The sequence below is a fragment of the Fukomys damarensis genome, unplaced genomic scaffold, assembly GCF_012274545.1.
Source record: "Fukomys damarensis isolate Sample0158 unplaced genomic scaffold, DMR_v1.0_HiC HiC_scaffold_33, whole genome shotgun sequence".
Taxonomy (NCBI): domain Eukaryota; kingdom Metazoa; phylum Chordata; class Mammalia; order Rodentia; family Bathyergidae; genus Fukomys; species Fukomys damarensis.
In genome coordinates, this window is record NW_022900945.1 from 53826989 (window position 1) to 53844415 (window position 17427).

Here is a 17427-nt window from a genome sequence, read left to right on the forward strand (position 1 = left end):
ATCTCTTTGGCAAAGCTTTAATTTTTTTTCTTTTTTTTTTTTTTTTTTTTTTTTTTTGATACCGGGGATTGTACTCGGGTCCTTGTGCTTACAAGGCAGGCCACTGAACCACTGAGCTAAATCCCCAGCCCTCAATCTTCTCTTAATACCTGAAGAACTATCATCTTTCAATAACAATTGCTTGCAGCTTTTTTGTGAGGCCCTGTAATCTGTTCATTAAATGATGGGCCTAATATTGTCATCTACATCTGTAGAACGGCACGGACTGACCATTAGTCCAGGATTCCACTGTCGGGAAGGGGGTCGTGTGGAAGTCTTTTCACTTGGGCTCGGGAATCTAGGCTCAAAGTGACTGCGACCTCTTTCTCACCCCAAGGAGAGCTCTGTAATGTACTGGGAGATAGGAAAATTGATTCTGTTTCTGTCTCGGCTACTAACTACCTCCTGTTCTTAAATTAGGTGGATCCTCACATACTTGTGGGCTTTTGCATTTTTGTGGATCTAATTTCACACTCCACCCATGAAGACAGAACTAGTCACTTCCTGATAAGCAAAGTATAAGGGTTTGGGGTGTAGAAGTCCAAAATCAAGATAGATAAATAAATTCCAAGGTAAGTAAATAATCAGATACAAGGTAAGATTCCATGAACAGTTTCAGACCGGTAGCCAGATAGGAGAAATCGCAACTGTGAGTGTTGGGTGATTTTGAAAGATGAAAATTCGTTTCGTGCTATATAAATGGGCAGGGAGAGGGAAGGCCAGTGGAGGACACCAGGATTAGCCACCCCAGAATGTACTGCTTTGGTATAAGACTTACTTTGATGTGAAGGAAACTAAGGATCAACAGCTACAACTGTGCACCTCTTACCTGCCGAAAGCAGTAGGTAAACATCAACTTCCTTCGTGAAGAGCATAAATTCCCCTTTCTCCTGGCCAGTGTGGGGGGAGCAGCCTTCCTCACACAGCAGGTAGAGAGCTACGATCCTTACTAAAACCACCCTTGTCTTCGCTGGCTCCTCTTAGATTTCCCGCTCACTCCCCACTGTTCATTTATCCCTTCAATTCCAAATGTTCGGCCTTTTTTGGCTTTGTTTTCATTTTTTACAAATAGCTTAAGACATAATTCATGGACCACACAATGCATCTATCTAAGTCATACAATCCAATGGCTTTGGTATTTTCACAGAATTGTACCTACCATCTTCATCACAACCAAATTTGGAACATTTTTCATCACATAGAAAAGAAACACCACAGTCATTATCAACCCATTCCCTATTTTTCCCCAACCTCAAGTATTCTAATTCCAGTCCCAATAATCTACCTTCTGTCTCCAAATTATTTGCATATTCCTGACATTTTTTGTATTTCTCCTATTTAACTGTTACTACATATAATTTCACCAACATCTGCTCATCTTCCCCTCCCCAACCACCCAGTTATAAGGTAACCACCATACTGCTCTCTGCTTTCTCCTACTTCCCCAGTCCTTTTTATTTTTTTTATTTGAGACAGGATCATACCAAAAAAAAAAACAACAAAAAAATCATTGCCCAAACCAGTGTCATGGAGCATATCCCCTCTAATTTTCGCTGCTTTAAAGGTTTAATCACACCCTTCTAATGCAAATATTCAGTTTCCCTGATACCATATGAAAAGACTGTTCTTTCCCCCTTGTGTGCTTGTGGCACTTTTGTCAAAAATCAGTTAGCTGTAGGTGTATGGACCTATGCTTAGGCTTTCTATTCTGTTTATCGGTCTGTCTGTTTCTATACCAGCATTATGCTATGGTATATCTTTAGGGTGCTGTAGTTTTACAGTATAGTTACTAGAAGTCAGGTAGCATGTAGCATTCATTCAGCTTTGCTTTTTTTGCTCAAGATTGCTTCTATTATTTGGGGGCCTTCTGTGCTTTTGTATAAATTTCAAGATTTTATTTGCTGTTTCTGAATCTCACCGTTGCCTTGAGTTTCACTTCTCTGTAAAATATTAATATAAATAAAACTCATATGACTTCTCGCCTACCGATCTGCCTCTTGTCATTAACTTTGGAGGCCCCCATCGTGGAATCTAAGAGAGTAGAGGAAAAGATTTTCCTTTTCAGTGGCAGAGGACAGTACTTTGTTAGTATTTCAGGACTCCATAGTCATAATCTGGCCTGGCCAAAGGCTCCTTGGAGGTAGGATGCTTGGTCCTTTAACTCATTAGTCTTCACACCATGTATGTGATGGTGTCCTGGAAGGTGACCGACCCAGAGTCATCTCCTGGCTCCAGGGTACTGGACCTAGGGCCAGCCCTGCCAAACCAGCCTAAGCTTGTCCTTTGATGATTTCCTATGGGGAGAGTGAGGTACAAGGGCATGGGGAAGTCCTTAAACTTCCTTTGATGGGATTTAATTGCTTCACAAGGCTCCTAGTGGCCTTAGGCCAAACACCCACATTCATTACCACCTACCTGTATCAACATCAGTCTCTGCCCAGGCACCTTAGCATCCACCTGGAGTAGTTCTCAGACTGGATGGGCTTCTCCTGCTTTACTCAGGTTCTAGGAGCTGGCACTTCTGTTAGCGATTTCCAACCCTCGTTTCATCTGGGAACTTTGAAAGATTGATTCAATAAAACTCTGTAGTGGAGCTCAGACACAGACTTTTTTAAAAGATACTAGATGATGTCAAATACAATCAAAGTTGAAAAGCCATTGTGTTTAGTAACTGGTGTTTTCTAACCTGTTTGATCATAAAAACAACCATGTGCATATTTTAGAAATACAGATCTGTGGGCCCTCCTACTATGTCTATTCCATTAAGATGGAGAGATTGTAGGTGTATTTTCTGCAATATCCAAAATGATTCCCGTGCATAGGTCAGTTGGGGAACTCTGGACATGGACAGAGAGTGGAGCCCAGGATCTCATGGAACACTGCATATCTCTCCACTCGACTTCACACAGCTGGGACTTCATACTTGACATCTGACTGTCATTCAACAAGTATGTATTAATTGAGTGGCTGATTGAGTAGTTCAGAAATAAAGAAAATGATGGCATTTTCTGAGTCACTAGAGATGGGTTTCTAATAATAGATGTGCTTCTGACCATAATGAGAACAGATGCACTTGATATCTTTTACCCATGGACTATGCTCTAGTCACTCTGGAAGGTGTTTTGCATATGTTATCTCATTTAATAATAGCTCTGAGAGCAAATATTATCATTCCAAAGTACAAGTGAGATAAACTGAGATTCACAAGGTCCTCAGAATCATAGTACTGGGTTTGCATCTTGGCTTAAAAGATGAAGGGTGAGGGAAGGTCTTGTCCTAGGGAGACAATGAAATGGAAAAGGAATCAGGAATCTCGAGTTTGGGGTTGATTCTTCTGCCAAGCAACCAATAGAGCCTGGAGCAAGTCTTTTCCTCCACTTGTCCCTTCTCTCCCTCCTAGAGTGAAGGATTGAGTAGAGGTTCTGTAGTGCTATGAGTTCATGTCCTCTCTTTTCCACAGTATTTGCAAACTCAGCTTCTCCTCCCTGCATGGCCAAAGTGTTCTCCACAATCCTAATACTTGGGATCTGGTGTTTCTTTCTTCTTTTCTTGGTGGGGCACTTTGCCTGTTAGGGAGACTTAAAAAATTGATTATCTGAATTGAATGAGCAACACTCTGCTCTCCCCGACATCTCTCCATGATCAGAGAGGACAGGGGAATGTAAAACTCTCTAAAGACTGGGTTTCTAAACAGTACCGTGTTTTAAATACACACACTCATGGGTAAATGGAGGAAACTCAAATTCTGCATGATCTACGCAAGTCTGGGCCTTGAGGAATTAGAGAGGAAGGAGTAACCAGCCCACAGAATAGGTTTAGAGTCATTACTGTACCCTGCTTGGCAAACAAAGGCTGACTGCAGACATTTCCCAGCCTGAGCAGAGGGTCCAGGCAATGGGACAAAATATTCAACGTGGGGAGAACAGCAGCATTCTGGGTCTTGAGCAGGGCTCCTTGAAAGGCTGAGAATCCTGGGAAATGTACTTCCTGCCTGAGGTTGTCCCATTCCTGTCTTTCTATGTGGAAAGGCTGATTTCAATAGCTAACATAAGCCTGGTGGTGAGGAGACTCTCAAGCTTTTAAGAGGAGAAAGAGCCTTAATACAAGCCACCCAGGGAGCTTTAGATAAACAGAAAGAACCATGTAAGGGCCAAGGGAGAGTTCCAGAGGCCACAAGCCAGAGCAGCCTTGAGTAGGATAGAGGAAGCACAGGTTGGGACAGGCAGGAGAGCCCTGCCGTGTGTAGACATCTGGTGAAATAGCTTCACACCCAGGACAGGACATGACAGGGCACCACCTCTGGAGAAGTTTGGGTAAGGAAAGGGACCTAAGCCTGCCTAGAGAGAGGAGACTTTTAAGAGAGACAAGAAGCTTGGGGCTCAGGTGTGGTGCTGGTATTGGCCCCAGCCCAGAGCAAGGTGTATCATTATCCCGGCCCATAATGAAACAGATGGGCAAGGAAGGCAGAAGCGTCTTGCGACTTCTACTGGGCCCTCAAGTCCCTTTTCAGCTCATCCCAAAGACCCATCACAAGGGAATGGAATGTTTCTCGAGGGTAGCCCAGCCTCTGTTCACACATAATGGCATTTAAGCCCATCAGGCAGTGCACAGTCCTGATTTCTGAGCCCCCACTCCACAGCAGGCACTGGGTAAGGGCAGATATGAACCCAATGGCTATTAGGATTCGGTGGGAAGCTGCCCGAACTCAAATTCCCAAGAGGTGACCCAGTTACAGAGTCGGCAGGGGCTCCATGAATACCTAGTCGTGTGTTTGGAGAGGGAAATGAGAGGTTGAGATGAAGGCAAGAAGCCATCCGCACACTGGAAGTTTAAGGTAACGCGGCCACACTTATTATCAGACTGTGCTTGGAATGCAGCTCTGCATCGTGACCTCAGTTCACATTATATTGTTTAGAAGAAATTGCTGATGTAAAGCCTCAGAAACCCTTGGTTTTATGACCCTAGGAAAGGAAAGCCCTGCGACAGGGATAATCTTCAGAAGCTGAGCATCATGGAAGGGGTGCATATGCTGGGTAGGTACTCAGAGGCATCCTCAGTGTCTCACTGGTCAGAGAACCTGGGCCTCATCACTATGCTAGCAGGAGACCTCTGAGGGAAACCAACTGTGTTCACAGTAAATATTTTATCAAGTTAGCCTTTTCCTTTCCTCTCTCAGACTCTGGCCCACTGAGTTGATGCTGAACTGAATGAGTCTGTTGTTTCCACCCATGCTAATTCACCCCCTCCTACTTTTAGCAGAATTAGGAATGCCTAATTTTTTATCCCTACTTCAGATTCATCTTTGCTTCCTTTAAATACTCACCCATTGTCAGGGATCTTTCTGTTTCACCAGTTACCAAAGCTTCCCCAGAACTGGGAGGGGACCCAGAGCCAAGCCAGGAAGTAGCCTTTCATCACTTATCGGCCTTCATCATTTTTACTTCCTGTGTAGGGTTCTTTTCCTTTCGGGGTTTGTTTTTTGACCTTTGGCTAGTTGTATCACCCCTCATAGTTTCAAATCCCCACTTATCCTTGATACATGAGGACTTAGGCTTTCTGAAAGCCAGTAAGCCTAGTTACTTACTCTCTCTTAGGGGAGTTCCCCATCCACTAGAGGAAGCGGGGCCTTGGTCTCAGCTAAATCCCTGAATGAGTATCCTGACCAGCGCAGATTAGACACTTCGCTACTTTGGTGAATGAAGAGGAAAGACGTAAGATCCTGGGAACACTGTTAATTTGGATAGGAACAGCTGTGACCCTGGAGTGACCACAAAGTCGGAATGGGGAAGAAAACATTTCAGTCAGCAGGATCTGCAGGTGTCAGGGCTGGGGGCAGAAGTGGGCAGACAGTGGAGGGCTCAGCACGGGGGACTCCACGGCTGGGTTTGGGGTGGAGGTGGAGAGAAAAGGCTTTCAGATTTTCAGATGCAGGCAAAATACAGTTGGGTTAGGAAGCAGGAAAAAGCCACGACCGACTGGCTGGGTAGCGTGGAAGGGAAAAGGTTAGCCCGGAAGAGGAATTAGCTGTTGAAAATTTCCAAAGCAGCAGAGGGGTAAAGGTGTGGTTGGTGAAAGCAAAGCAGGTTTTCCCGATTAGTAAACCAGTTGGGGAGGGGTGGGGCTGAAGTGAATATTCTGCATATGTATAGGTCAGTGGAGTTGAGAGAAAAACGGGAGAAACGGATGTAAAGTTCTAGGGTCTGAAGAAGCCACCATCAATTTCACATCTCTACCGTTCGCCTTCACTAGGGCAGGCAGGCAGTGGGGCCCCTCAGTGCCTCCTCTTCTTCTTTTTCCCACTTGTTTGTGTGCCTAAGCATTGTCCTCCCACAGAACACAGGAGCAACCACCTGCGTGAGACAGCGCATGCCAGGGTCAGTAAAGGACTCAGACCTCCTCCAGGGCTAACTCATGAAATCAGCCAAGAGCCTGCGGCTCATCCCTCCCTGAACACAAGCAGGACACCTGGGGCTGAGGGCGAAGGTGCAGTGGGACAGGTGACGTCACTGTCAGAGTGCCAGTGCCATTAGATCAGGCGAGTGTTTTCATCCTGTAACGCTGAGTCAAAGGGTGGTTGAGGGGAGTAGGGTGAGTCACGTGAAACAAGAAAGAGAACAGAGTGGCTGGGGCAAATCTAGTTCCCTGAGATTTTCATCTTATAAAAGCCAGTCAGCCGTGACATTCACAATAGATTCCAGCGACCCGACTGGCCCATTCTTCTCCAGGAACCAGGTGTGTCTCTGAGTGTGAATGCTTTGGAATTCTTGCTTATTCTTTTATTGTTGGAAATTGGATGAGGTGAATGTGCATCGGGAGATTGAGGCAGGGTACTGGCTAGAGTTAGAGAATACTAGGACAGCTTTTTAAAGAACTAAAACCTACATCACGGCCTGAAGAGAATTTAGACATAGTTAAGTTGACGATGCAGTGGACAGTCATGGAAATAGGGATTTGGGAGGAGGAGGGATTCGTTGAGATGCTCACGGTTCATAGCTGACAAGTCTAAGGTTCAGGTCCATGGTACCGTCAGCTACACTACCATTCGCTCTGATGTGACAGTCACTGCAGAAATTTTAATTCGCCAGGTGGATCTCTACTAAGTATTGTAGGTATTTAAATCTGTGCTCTATGCACTTTAGATAACTCAGACCAACACAGAAGTTACCAAACTCACCACCTAGCAGGGAAGGCATTGCATGTACATAGTTAGATGAGATGCAGGGTAGGTAGATAGTAGTAAGCAGTAAGTGTGAGGGAGCACTGCACAAGAAGAGCTGCTTAGCTGTTGTGTGTAATGCCAGCCACCCTGGAGGAGTATTTGACAAGCAGAAATGGGAAAGAAAGTATTTAGAGGAGATGGCTTGGGCAGAGACCAGAAGCAGAGCCACTGGGGCTTGGACATTAGTCCATCCTGTAAGTCCCAGTGCATTTTCTGTGGAACCAGGAGTGGGCAGATGCAGTTACTTCTGTCAGCCACTGTCCAGAAGACCTGGCCCATGGCCTGCCACACCCAGCAAAAGCCAGCTTTCTTGGGTCCTTTTTCAATGCAGAGATAACATGTCTGCAGGAAGGGAGCAGAGCAAAGACTCTTCTGAGTCGGGACAGAGCAATACGCCTTCAAGCTCCTCCCCTGGAAAGGGCTCAGACATCACCACAGCATGTTTTCCTTCCTTCTGTAGGGTGTTAGTGAGAGCAGAGTGAGATTCTCCCTGGAAGTGGACCTGAAATGAAGTCTCTTTGACCTTGAACTTGTCTTCCTTTCTCTTTCATTAAATGACTGAGTCAGTTTATTTGTTCCTAGGATCAACCACTGTTGAAGCATGAGCTCACACCAGCAGAAGCAGCCCTGCACCCCACCCCCTCAGGTTCAGCAGCACCAGGTGAAGCAGCCTTGCCAGCCTCCACCTCAGGAGCCATGTGCCCCCAAAACCAAGGAGCCCTGCCACCCCAAGGCTCCTGAGCCCTGCCAACCCAAGGCACCTGAGCCCTGCCAGCCCAAGGCACCTGAACCCTGCCACCCCAAGGCTCCTGAGCCCTGCCAGCCCAAGGCACCTGAGCCCTGCCACCCCAAGGCTCCTGAGCCCTGCCACCCCAAGGCTCCTGAGCCCTGCCAACCCAAGGCACCTGAACCCTGCCACCCCAAGGCTCCTGAGCCCTGCCAGCCCAAGGCTCCTGAGCCCTGCCACCCCAAGGCTCCTGAGCCCTGCCCCTCAGCAGTCACTCCAGTACTAGCTCAGCAGAAGACCAAGCAGAAGTAATGTGATCCACCGCCACGCCACTGAGGAGCTGACCACCAGATGCTGAAGCCCCCTTTCCCATTCTGCTTAGGAGTCCCTTGTCCGTTGACCTGGCAACTAGCACACTATTGCCCTCTGTGCTTTCCAAAAATATCCTTTGCACTCACTCTGGAGGGTTCCTGAGCCTCTGGACACTGCTTAAAGTCTTACTAACTAGTGAGCTAGTCTTCCAGGGGCTCAGAGTTGATCTGAAGAGGGATTTGGGAGGAATCTTCCCTCTTTGCCTCATTAAATCGGTTTTAATGCCATGCCTGCCTATGTGAGTCACTGGCCACTCCAACCTTCATTGCTCTCACAGCTAAAGCAGGAACCAGCACAGCAAAGATTGATCATGAGGTCTGTGGTTGGAAGATGCCTGATCCTGGCAGTCAGATAGTGCGTGTGTGTGTGTGTGTGTGTGTGTGTGTTTTACACAAAGGGCAGTTGTGGTCTGGCAATGGGGGAGTGTCCACGGTGAGTCTGTAACCTTGCACAGCCACAGCTAGAGCTCACCTGAGTGAGCCATGCCTGAGGATACAGTGTTCCTGCTTCGAGCTACTTCTGATGCAAAGTTCTTGTGCTCTAATTATAGTTATTCTGTTCAATTGACTCATTTCAAAAATTATTCCAGAGAAATAGTGTGTGTACGTGTTCCAGGCTGACTATTTGTTCTTTCTTCTTCTCCCTTTTCGTTGTCCTAAGTGTGGAGCAAATTCAACACATATCTGCTCACACAGTAGATTTCCATACACAGAAATTGATACACACACACACACACACACACACACACACATCTCCACACACTAGCTCTCCTAAGTGACACAGCTCACACACCCACACTCTGACTTATTCACCTTATTTGGTCTTCTTTTCTCACTGAGTGTGAGGACGCTTGGTGCTATAGCAGGAAGGAGAGTGGACTCCACAGTTCCTGTCCTCAAGGAACCCTGAGAGTTGATCTTCTCCCACTCCCCCCTCACACACCCTCACAGCGGTTCACAGCCTTCCCTGCGCCCATCCACCCACGCCTATGGATGGCGCTTCTCTAAGTGAAACATACAAGTGAATACATCAAATCAAAAAGAAAAAAGACCAAAGAGTTCTGGCAGTTTTCCTAAGAAAAGGTATTGGTACAAGTAAGGGGGGAAAAAAGCCAGCATAAAGGGAGGGAGAGTTAATATTGAAGGGAGGACTACGGATGGCCAGTAGAGTGAGACAGGATACCTAGCAGAGACTGAGGCCCAGTGTTCCCTCCTCCCCGCAGTGTTCATCCTGGCCGTGGCTGAACTGATCCAAAAGAAGCTGCACAGAGAACTAGGGAAATGCCAACAACCAGGGAAAGACTTGAGTAAATCCATGTTGGGGAGCCGGAAGCTTGAACACAACTAACAGAAAACAACATTGCGAAGGAGGAACCAGCACTGCTGGATGGGTCCATGGTGGGTCTTTACACTTCTGGGCCCTTTGCTGGTCAAGCAGGAGCTGGAGGAGGCTCAGGCCACCGTGCAGAAGAGGCTGGACTGTATCACAGCTGCAGAGAAGCAATGTGAACCCCAGCTCTGGGACTTGGCAGTCAGAGCAGCAGAGAGAGACCCTTGTCAGCTGCAGCAGGAGTTCTGGCAGGGCCCAGGTGAAGCCAGGGGCTCCTGGGAAGGCCTAACCCCCCCTGGTGGGGGGGGAGGGAATGAGGTGGCTCTAGGATCTATATTGTTGCAGGTAATAAAATGTAAAAACACCTAGCCAAGAAACAAAAAGTGAGAGAGAACAGGTCATCATAATATAAATTTTAATGTAAAGGTGGTTTAATGAGCACCTAGTCCAAGCCATTTATCCTCCAGATTAATAGGCAGATAAGTGTCTAAAAGGAGAGGATAATTAAAGTCACCCAGAAGTCATGTTTCTGACTCAGCCTCTGGCTTTCCCACTGCAGAACTGTCTTCCTGATTTCTCCGTTGAACAGCAGGTTCCACAGGCTCTGTTGGCCAGGCCTGGGCCCTCCCAGAGGGGGCTGTCAGCAGAGGACAGGAGGCCACCCGGGATTTTCAGAGCAACTGTGGTAGCCACTGGGGAAAGAACGCCATTTGTTGATGAGATGAATGATCTGCTACAGAGATGTGCGAGGTGGTAGAGGAGGTGCCTGTGGGATACACAGGTGCTCCGAGCACATTTGGAAAGAGCTCAGACATTCGGAAAATAAAAGATAGGAAAACATTGTCCAGCAAGGTCTTCATATTCATTCCCATGTACAATATTTATTTATCAGGGTGATCATTTCAACATTATATAAACATACACACATTTGATTTTTAAAAGGTGGGGCAGCAGAGATCCAGGGGCCTCAGCCTGATTTTTGTACTGTGTCAGACCATGTGCAGCGCAATGCTATATCTTTTCGTGGGAAACCTCAATACCACTGCTCCACCTCACTCTCAGAGACTCCTGTTTCATCTGCTGACTTTGACCCCAGAAGCCTAAGGCTGGAGCACACCGGGCAGAATTGGGGCCTGAGTCCCAGCCCCATCTCTGATTCCACTCTTGCTGTGCAGTAAACCGGATGTTCTTCCCCCAGCCAACAGTAGAGGGCAGCACACCAGCACTGTGTGCAGAACTGAAGGTAACAAAGTGCTCAGAAGATGGTGAACTGCTGGTATGCAACGTGATTATGGATCTCAGTGCAGATTCGGTTTCTTTTCCTAAATATATTTCTGTTCATCACTGTCACATTCACATTATTTTATCCTAGGAGGACCATGAGTCTATATGTGTGTGAAGAGACAGTACTATCTGCTCTAGGTAGAAACCTGTGAATAAGAGAGTTCCCACTGTGTGGCTGTTTCCTTCCTTGACATCTATGCCAACCGCCTTCTTAGCATGGGTCTCCATCTCCCTGCTTAACTTATCTGATTCTCTTTCATGTTTCTCTTCCTATCTTCTACTGTTCTTTCTTCTGGTTTATGTTCACATTCACCCAGCCTGGCCATACTGACCTCTTCCCAAGAACTAAAAGGCCAGTCTGGACTTTTGGGTCTCATTAGACCTGCTTTGGCCCTGGTGCATTAACAGGCACAACTCTCAGATGTGCTCTAGCATATGGCAAACTGCCCTGCCATTCCTGTTCTGTGCACTCATCCTGAATTCCTGTCTGACTTCTCTGGACTGGTAGCCAGGGTGGGCAGGATTATTTTAGGTCTTCTCTGTGGACTAAGTAGTAGGACTTACCTAATTTTGCTGAAAAGCTTAAACTTTCTTTGAAAGGTGCAGTGATTTTGAAGGCAGTGCTGCACTAAATCTTTCCATCCAGACAGCTCCTGTGTTGGGAGTGCCTAGAACGTGACCCTTCCTCAAACTCATTCTCCCCTATGGACACCTAAAGCAGCAGTGCCGAAGACTGCAAGACACTTACTCAGTCCTTCTCAGATCTACCTGCAGTACTTGTTGAACAGTGTCATGTACCTCCTAGGAGAGAGAACTCCCGAGGACAAGGTTCTGCCTCTCCAGCTGCACTGATAGGTTCCACAGTTAGAGTTTTTCCATTCTTCCAGCAGGTAGAATGACGGGCCTGGAGGTAGGAGGTGAGAAAGTCCTATTCTGTTAACATTCCTCAAGGGAAAATCTATGGCAACATTTCTTATAGAATTATGTTCCATCATTAAAATAAATATCATACTAGGTAATGCAAGTCATTGACTTTATATATTGCAGACTAGAATTAATTTCTCATGTCTGTCCTCCTCATCACAAGGATTTTTATGTTGCCTTGCACAGTGGCAGGTGCTGCTGGGCCCAAAGATTTTTGCAGATCGAGGCACATGGAAATTATTATGCTAGATCGAAAGTTGGCCAAGTGTGATCTGCAGATTATCGGGGCTCTTGGAGATCCTCGCAGGGAATCTGCGATGTCAAGATTGGTAATTAAGTAAGAAGACAGGTGGAGGAATCTGGCGAGTGCCATCCTGGTATGAGCAGAGGTCACTCTAAGTCCCTTCTTCCTGCCATGCTTTTGTACCTGCTGCAGATATCCAGTCGTGGGTCTGTAATGCCCAGTAAGCACAGCCACATCTTATGATTCCCAGTCATTATTCAAACCCGTTCTTGACAAATGTCCACTCCACCTGTGCTCTCAAGCCCTATCCCTGGTGGATAGCCACAGCTCCTTTGTAGGGAACTTTACCCCTCCAAAGTACCATTCTGACTTTCCTTTCCCAGCTCCCCTTTTTATGCCAGTGGCCCTATGAAAGACCTTTTAGCCTTCAGGGGAGTGAGCTCCTCTGCTCTCCAGGGCAAGGGCTGCCCCTCTCAGGCTTGCTCTGAGGTAAACCTGCCGTGTTGAGCTCATACCTCTGTTCCTTTTCCTCCTTTTGTCTTAGTAAGACTTTGTACATTTATCTTGCTAATATTGAACACGTGGTTCAATAGAAATGGGGAAAGAAGAAGAAGAAGAAAATTCCTGAATCCTTAGCAAGAATCAAGGCAGTGGCACCAAAATACTAGTAAATGTTGCAGGACTTTATTTCAGCTACATCTAATTTATATATCTTATAGAGCAAGCGGTGTGAGGAGAGTTCAAGTTATTGGTAGAACCCCCTTGGCATTGTATTCTAAGCCTTTTCTGAAACTGAATCCTGATAGATACATCCCCTTTCGAAGGCTATTCATTGTTGTAGGGCAGAAATTTGTGGTGAGCAGAATCCTGCTGGGTAGTGGTAACTGGTTTAGCTAGAAGCAGCAGCACGATGCTGACGGCAACAGAATTAGTGAGCTTAGGACCCCAGAGCTTGCTTCTGGAGGCCCAGAACTAAGGCCTGGCCAACTGAGGCAGACCTGTCTGGCATGTTCCCTGCACAACTCAAAGTCTGCCATAGCATGACTTTCATATCATGATATAGCACTTTATCTCTCTCATATCATGATGCCAACTTGTGCTATTTTTACCAAGCCAAATCCAAGACTGAAAAATCTCCCCAGAACAAATCAGGAACACAATCACATGTAGAGAAGAGTACATAAACACCCAACAATAGGGTCCACAGCAGAGCTCCAAACTGCTTCCATTAATCCATCAGGTGACTGCTCTGACCTCGCCCCAGACTCTGGTTTCTATCACTAAGCAGTCATGTTTCTCTTTCGGTCTCTAAAATAGAGTGTGCATTATATACCATGTCCTTGCCCAGATTTCTCCAAATCAGAACTAAAGACATAAATCCTACATGCGGTTAATTTCTTTGGGCCATCATCCTAGGAGAGAAGATATGGAATTAAGGGGACTGAAACCAAGCAAAAGCAAAGAAATGAGCGCGTTGCAAAGAGGATGTTACTAAGGAGGCAGTCTCAAAGGGCAACTGGAGCTTGATCCCCAGGGTTGTCAGAGGCACAGAAAGAGTTGTGTCACAAAAGGGTGACCCCTGGGAGTGAAATCGCCTTGTTGCACAGCTCACGTCCTCCATCAGCCAAGCGTGGCTACTGGGCAATTAGTGTGCAGAATGCCAAGCTGAATATCCTCAAGCACACTGCACATTCCCACAGACAGCTCACACTGTGCTCTCAGTAAACCGTGGGTCTAGAAAGGAGATGCTCGGTTAGGGCAACATGTGGAAATGGTCTACTAAACCACGGCAGGCAAAAGAGCAAGACTGGAAAGATGTGGAGGATCCCTAAGTGGTATCAATACTGTCCACAAACAGAAGCTATGAAGGTCCTGGGACAATGAAGTCGAAAGAAAAGCAGCTGCTTGTGCCAAGAGAAGAGAGCCAGGAAGGAAGACAAGTGTACCAGAAGTTGTGGAACACACCCTCAGAAGCTGATAGATTTACCTTCTCAGAAACTAAAGCCAGATAATTCACCATACTCCACGCTATCAGTGAAGCTTCTTGAAAGGGCAGAAAGATCCTTCACACTTAGGCACTGAGTGCACCTGACCAAACTAACAGGAATATCAGGGCAGGGCTAAAGTTAGGCGTTCAAGATGATGACGGCAAAAGGCTTTTTGGTGGGGCGTGAAAGAGAAACCACTTAGGGAAGGGGATGGGAGAGCTCACCTGGCAATAAGAGACAGAAAATGAGAAAAACTTTGTGCTATAACCAAGGTTCAAATCAAGGGTAGATATAGAACAGACCCAGATTCCAACCTGCGAATCAGGTCAGCCAGTGTCTTAGAGAGGTGAGCAGTGCCGTCCAGAAACAGGTCCAAGGACGCACCTGGACAGCACTGTCTTATGCACGACACAGAAGCAGAAGGCAGGATCCTTGGGAGATGAGAAGCCAGGGTACGGCCAGAGCTTTCTGTGTTAGGTGCTACTGAGAGGTAATTTGGGGGAGAACAGGAACCTCTGCGCGAGTTTAGTTGTAGTAGTGGCCCTGGTACCACCCCAGGGTTAGAGCTGTTTTTCTAAAAGAATGCTTTTCTCTCTTTTTTCTCTTCCATCCATCTCCTCTTCCTCTTCCACATCTTCACTTTCTCCTTCTTCTGCTCCTTCTCTTCCCTCTGTCTTCTCCTTGTTCTCTTCCTCCTCCTTCTCCCTCCCTCTCTCTCTCTCTCTCTCTCTCCCCCTTTGTCCCCCTCCCTCTCCTTTATCCCTTCCTGTTTACCTTCCCACATTTCTTTGTAGTTCATGTACCTCTACATCTATTCATGAAAGCACAAGTTGTCTACTAACTAACCACATACTACAAGCAGGCAATGTGTGACGATAAAGAGCAACTACTGGCTTTGGAAAATTCACTGAGGAGCTCAGGGTGGTGGCTGAGGCATCGTGCATCAGGGGTACATCAGGGTTGTCAGGTTCATAGAGGTGACATCATGGTAGGAAAATAGGAAGGGCAAAGTTTGCACGTACCTGGTATTTGAGAATTTTGGATTTTCCAAGGCCTGCCCCTTGTAAGATATTGTATACTGAGGGTGGGTTAGTGACCTCAGTTCATCCTATTGTGAGCAGAGCAAACGCCTGGTTTATGAATGGAGAGAACCAAGGCCCATGGTTGCTGGGTCACCATGGAAGGCAGATACTCTGAGTAACAGGGTCTTCCTGTCTGTGCCATCATGTGAGAAAGATCAAATCAGTCCTCACTGTCCATTCCTATGGTATCTACTACCCTGATCAACACAATAGCTTAGGGTCACTTCCAAAATGGAAACAACTTATTTCCAAAGGAAGCGTTTCCCCCATTCATTTCTTCCTGTGGGCCTGTAGTGACTGAGAGTCTAACTACCAGATGAGATGATTCACTCATTTTGCACCACTCCTACGGCTTCCAGGAGAACCAGAATGCCAACAGTTATCCCCACATCCAGCTCAGACATTCAGATGCCCTGTAGGACGAGTCAGGGCTAAAGATCAGGGCCTTGGCCGAGAAACATGACTTTCTGGTCTCAGAAGCTCAAAAATTTCCTCTTGTTTTAATCCATTGCTCCCAGAAAAGCCTTTGCCCCTAGCAACCACACCACAGAAGATGAACAAAGAACCAGGCTTAGGTGAAATTATTGTCACACGGTAGGTGTCAAAAACATGTTAAGCCAGAGATTTTCATCACAAAAGCTGGAATGAAGGCAAAAGAGTCAAAAAGAGAGTCTACTTCCTCAAGGCAGGGCTCATTTTCTGTATAAAATGCAAGCTGCCCAGAGGCTCCACACCACATCTGAGAGGCTGAAGAGCTTGGATTTCTCTACAGACCAGGTGAGTCTCCCCACTATGGACCTCTTAATATTCTTTCACTATTGCTTTATATTGATTGGAATCTCTTTGATGGCCGAGGATATATTTATTTTAAATGCAATAGCAAGTTTATAGATTTTTTTTTTTATTTTCCACTCAGTTTACAACTATGGAACTTAGTATCAGAAAAGCTAAGTGATTTCTCTAAAGATTTGTTAACAAGAGGCTCTCTCCACATCAAAGGAATTTTTAGTGGCCCTTTAATTACTTCTCTAATATATGTTCAGAATTTGTAATATAAGAAATGCTATAATGGGAACTTGGATGTTCCAAATTAAGTTTCCTTTCTTCTATGAATGTACGAGCCCTTAGAAGACACATACATGGGCATAATAGCTGATACAGATGTTGTAAAGTGAACGATAGTAAAAGGAAAGAGAGGTGAAATGAGCCTGGCAGAGGCCTCCAGGAGGAGAATTGTGACAAGGGACCATTTGTGGATAAGCAGTGAGGTGGTACAGAGCTCTCTAGAACTGACAGTATGACACAGGCTCAAAGGAGGATTCTGTGGGCTCAAGGAGAAGCCTGTAGGAGTTTTCCTGTGAGAGCAAAGGCACTCTGTAATACACACGTGAGTGGGTAAACTTTTGTCCTACCATTTCTCCAAATATTCAAAACCTGGGCCCTCACAGGAGCCTGCTGTTGTATTGCGATGTTTGTGCCATGCACTGGTGTTTAGATGCACCAGGTAGGGAGGGAGCAAACAGAAGGGCTCCATTCACGTGGACATGAACAGATCATCTTTGTGTTTCACCTTGAAACCTTGCAAGCACTATCAAAGTACCCTGTCACCTCAAATTCAGGAAAACGGAAACAAAGATAAAAGACTGCCTCACTTCTGGAGGGACACACCATGAGAGATATTTGTCATTAAACAGGGCTTCCTCCTTATTTCTCCAAATGACTGATCAGTTTTCTGTTGCTAGGCCCAGCAACCTTCCGAGCATGTGTTCCCACCAGCAGAAGCAGCCATTTGTCCCTCCTCCTCAGCTTCCACAGGAGCAGATCAAGCAGCCCCACCAGCCTCCCCCTCAAGTGCCCTTTGTTCCTGCTACCAAGGAGCTGTGCCCTCCAGGTGTTCCACAACCTGGAATCACCAAGATTTCGGAGCCCTGCCACACCATAGTTCCTGAGCCGGGATGCACCTCGGTCGCTGCACCAGGATACACCGTGGTCCCTGAGGCGGGCTGCAACACTGTCCCTCAGCCAGGATGCACCTTGGTCCCTGAGCCAGGACGCACCATGGTCGCTGCACCAGGATGTGGCACGGTCCCTGGAAAAGGCTACACCGCGATCCCTGTGCCATGCCCTTCAGAGCTCATTCCAGGCCCAATTCAGCTGAAAAACAAGGTGAAATAACAGCCAGGCCCTTGAGAAGCAGAGGATCAACTGCTGAATAACTC

At 46.6% G+C, this 17427-nt stretch overlaps 2 protein-coding genes across 2 annotated transcripts; both read left to right on the forward strand.

Annotated features, from left to right (window-relative positions):
* Positions 1-6697: 6697 nt before the first annotated feature.
* On the forward strand, positions 6698-8404 carry LOC104863348 (cornifin alpha). The gene is made up of 2 exons (XM_010625721.2): positions 6698-6771; positions 7841-8404. The coding sequence occupies exon 2, from the start codon at positions 7860-7862 to the stop codon at positions 8295-8297; it is 438 nt and encodes a 145-aa protein (XP_010624023.1). The 5' UTR covers positions 6698-6771; positions 7841-7859; the 3' UTR covers positions 8298-8404.
* Positions 8405-16969: 8565 nt separating this feature from the next.
* Positions 16970-17383, forward strand: LOC104863356 (small proline-rich protein 3). Its single transcript, XM_010625727.1, has one exon. It carries the CDS (start codon positions 16970-16972, stop codon positions 17381-17383), a length of 414 nt encoding a protein of 137 aa, XP_010624029.1.
* Positions 17384-17427: the final 44 nt, after the last annotated feature.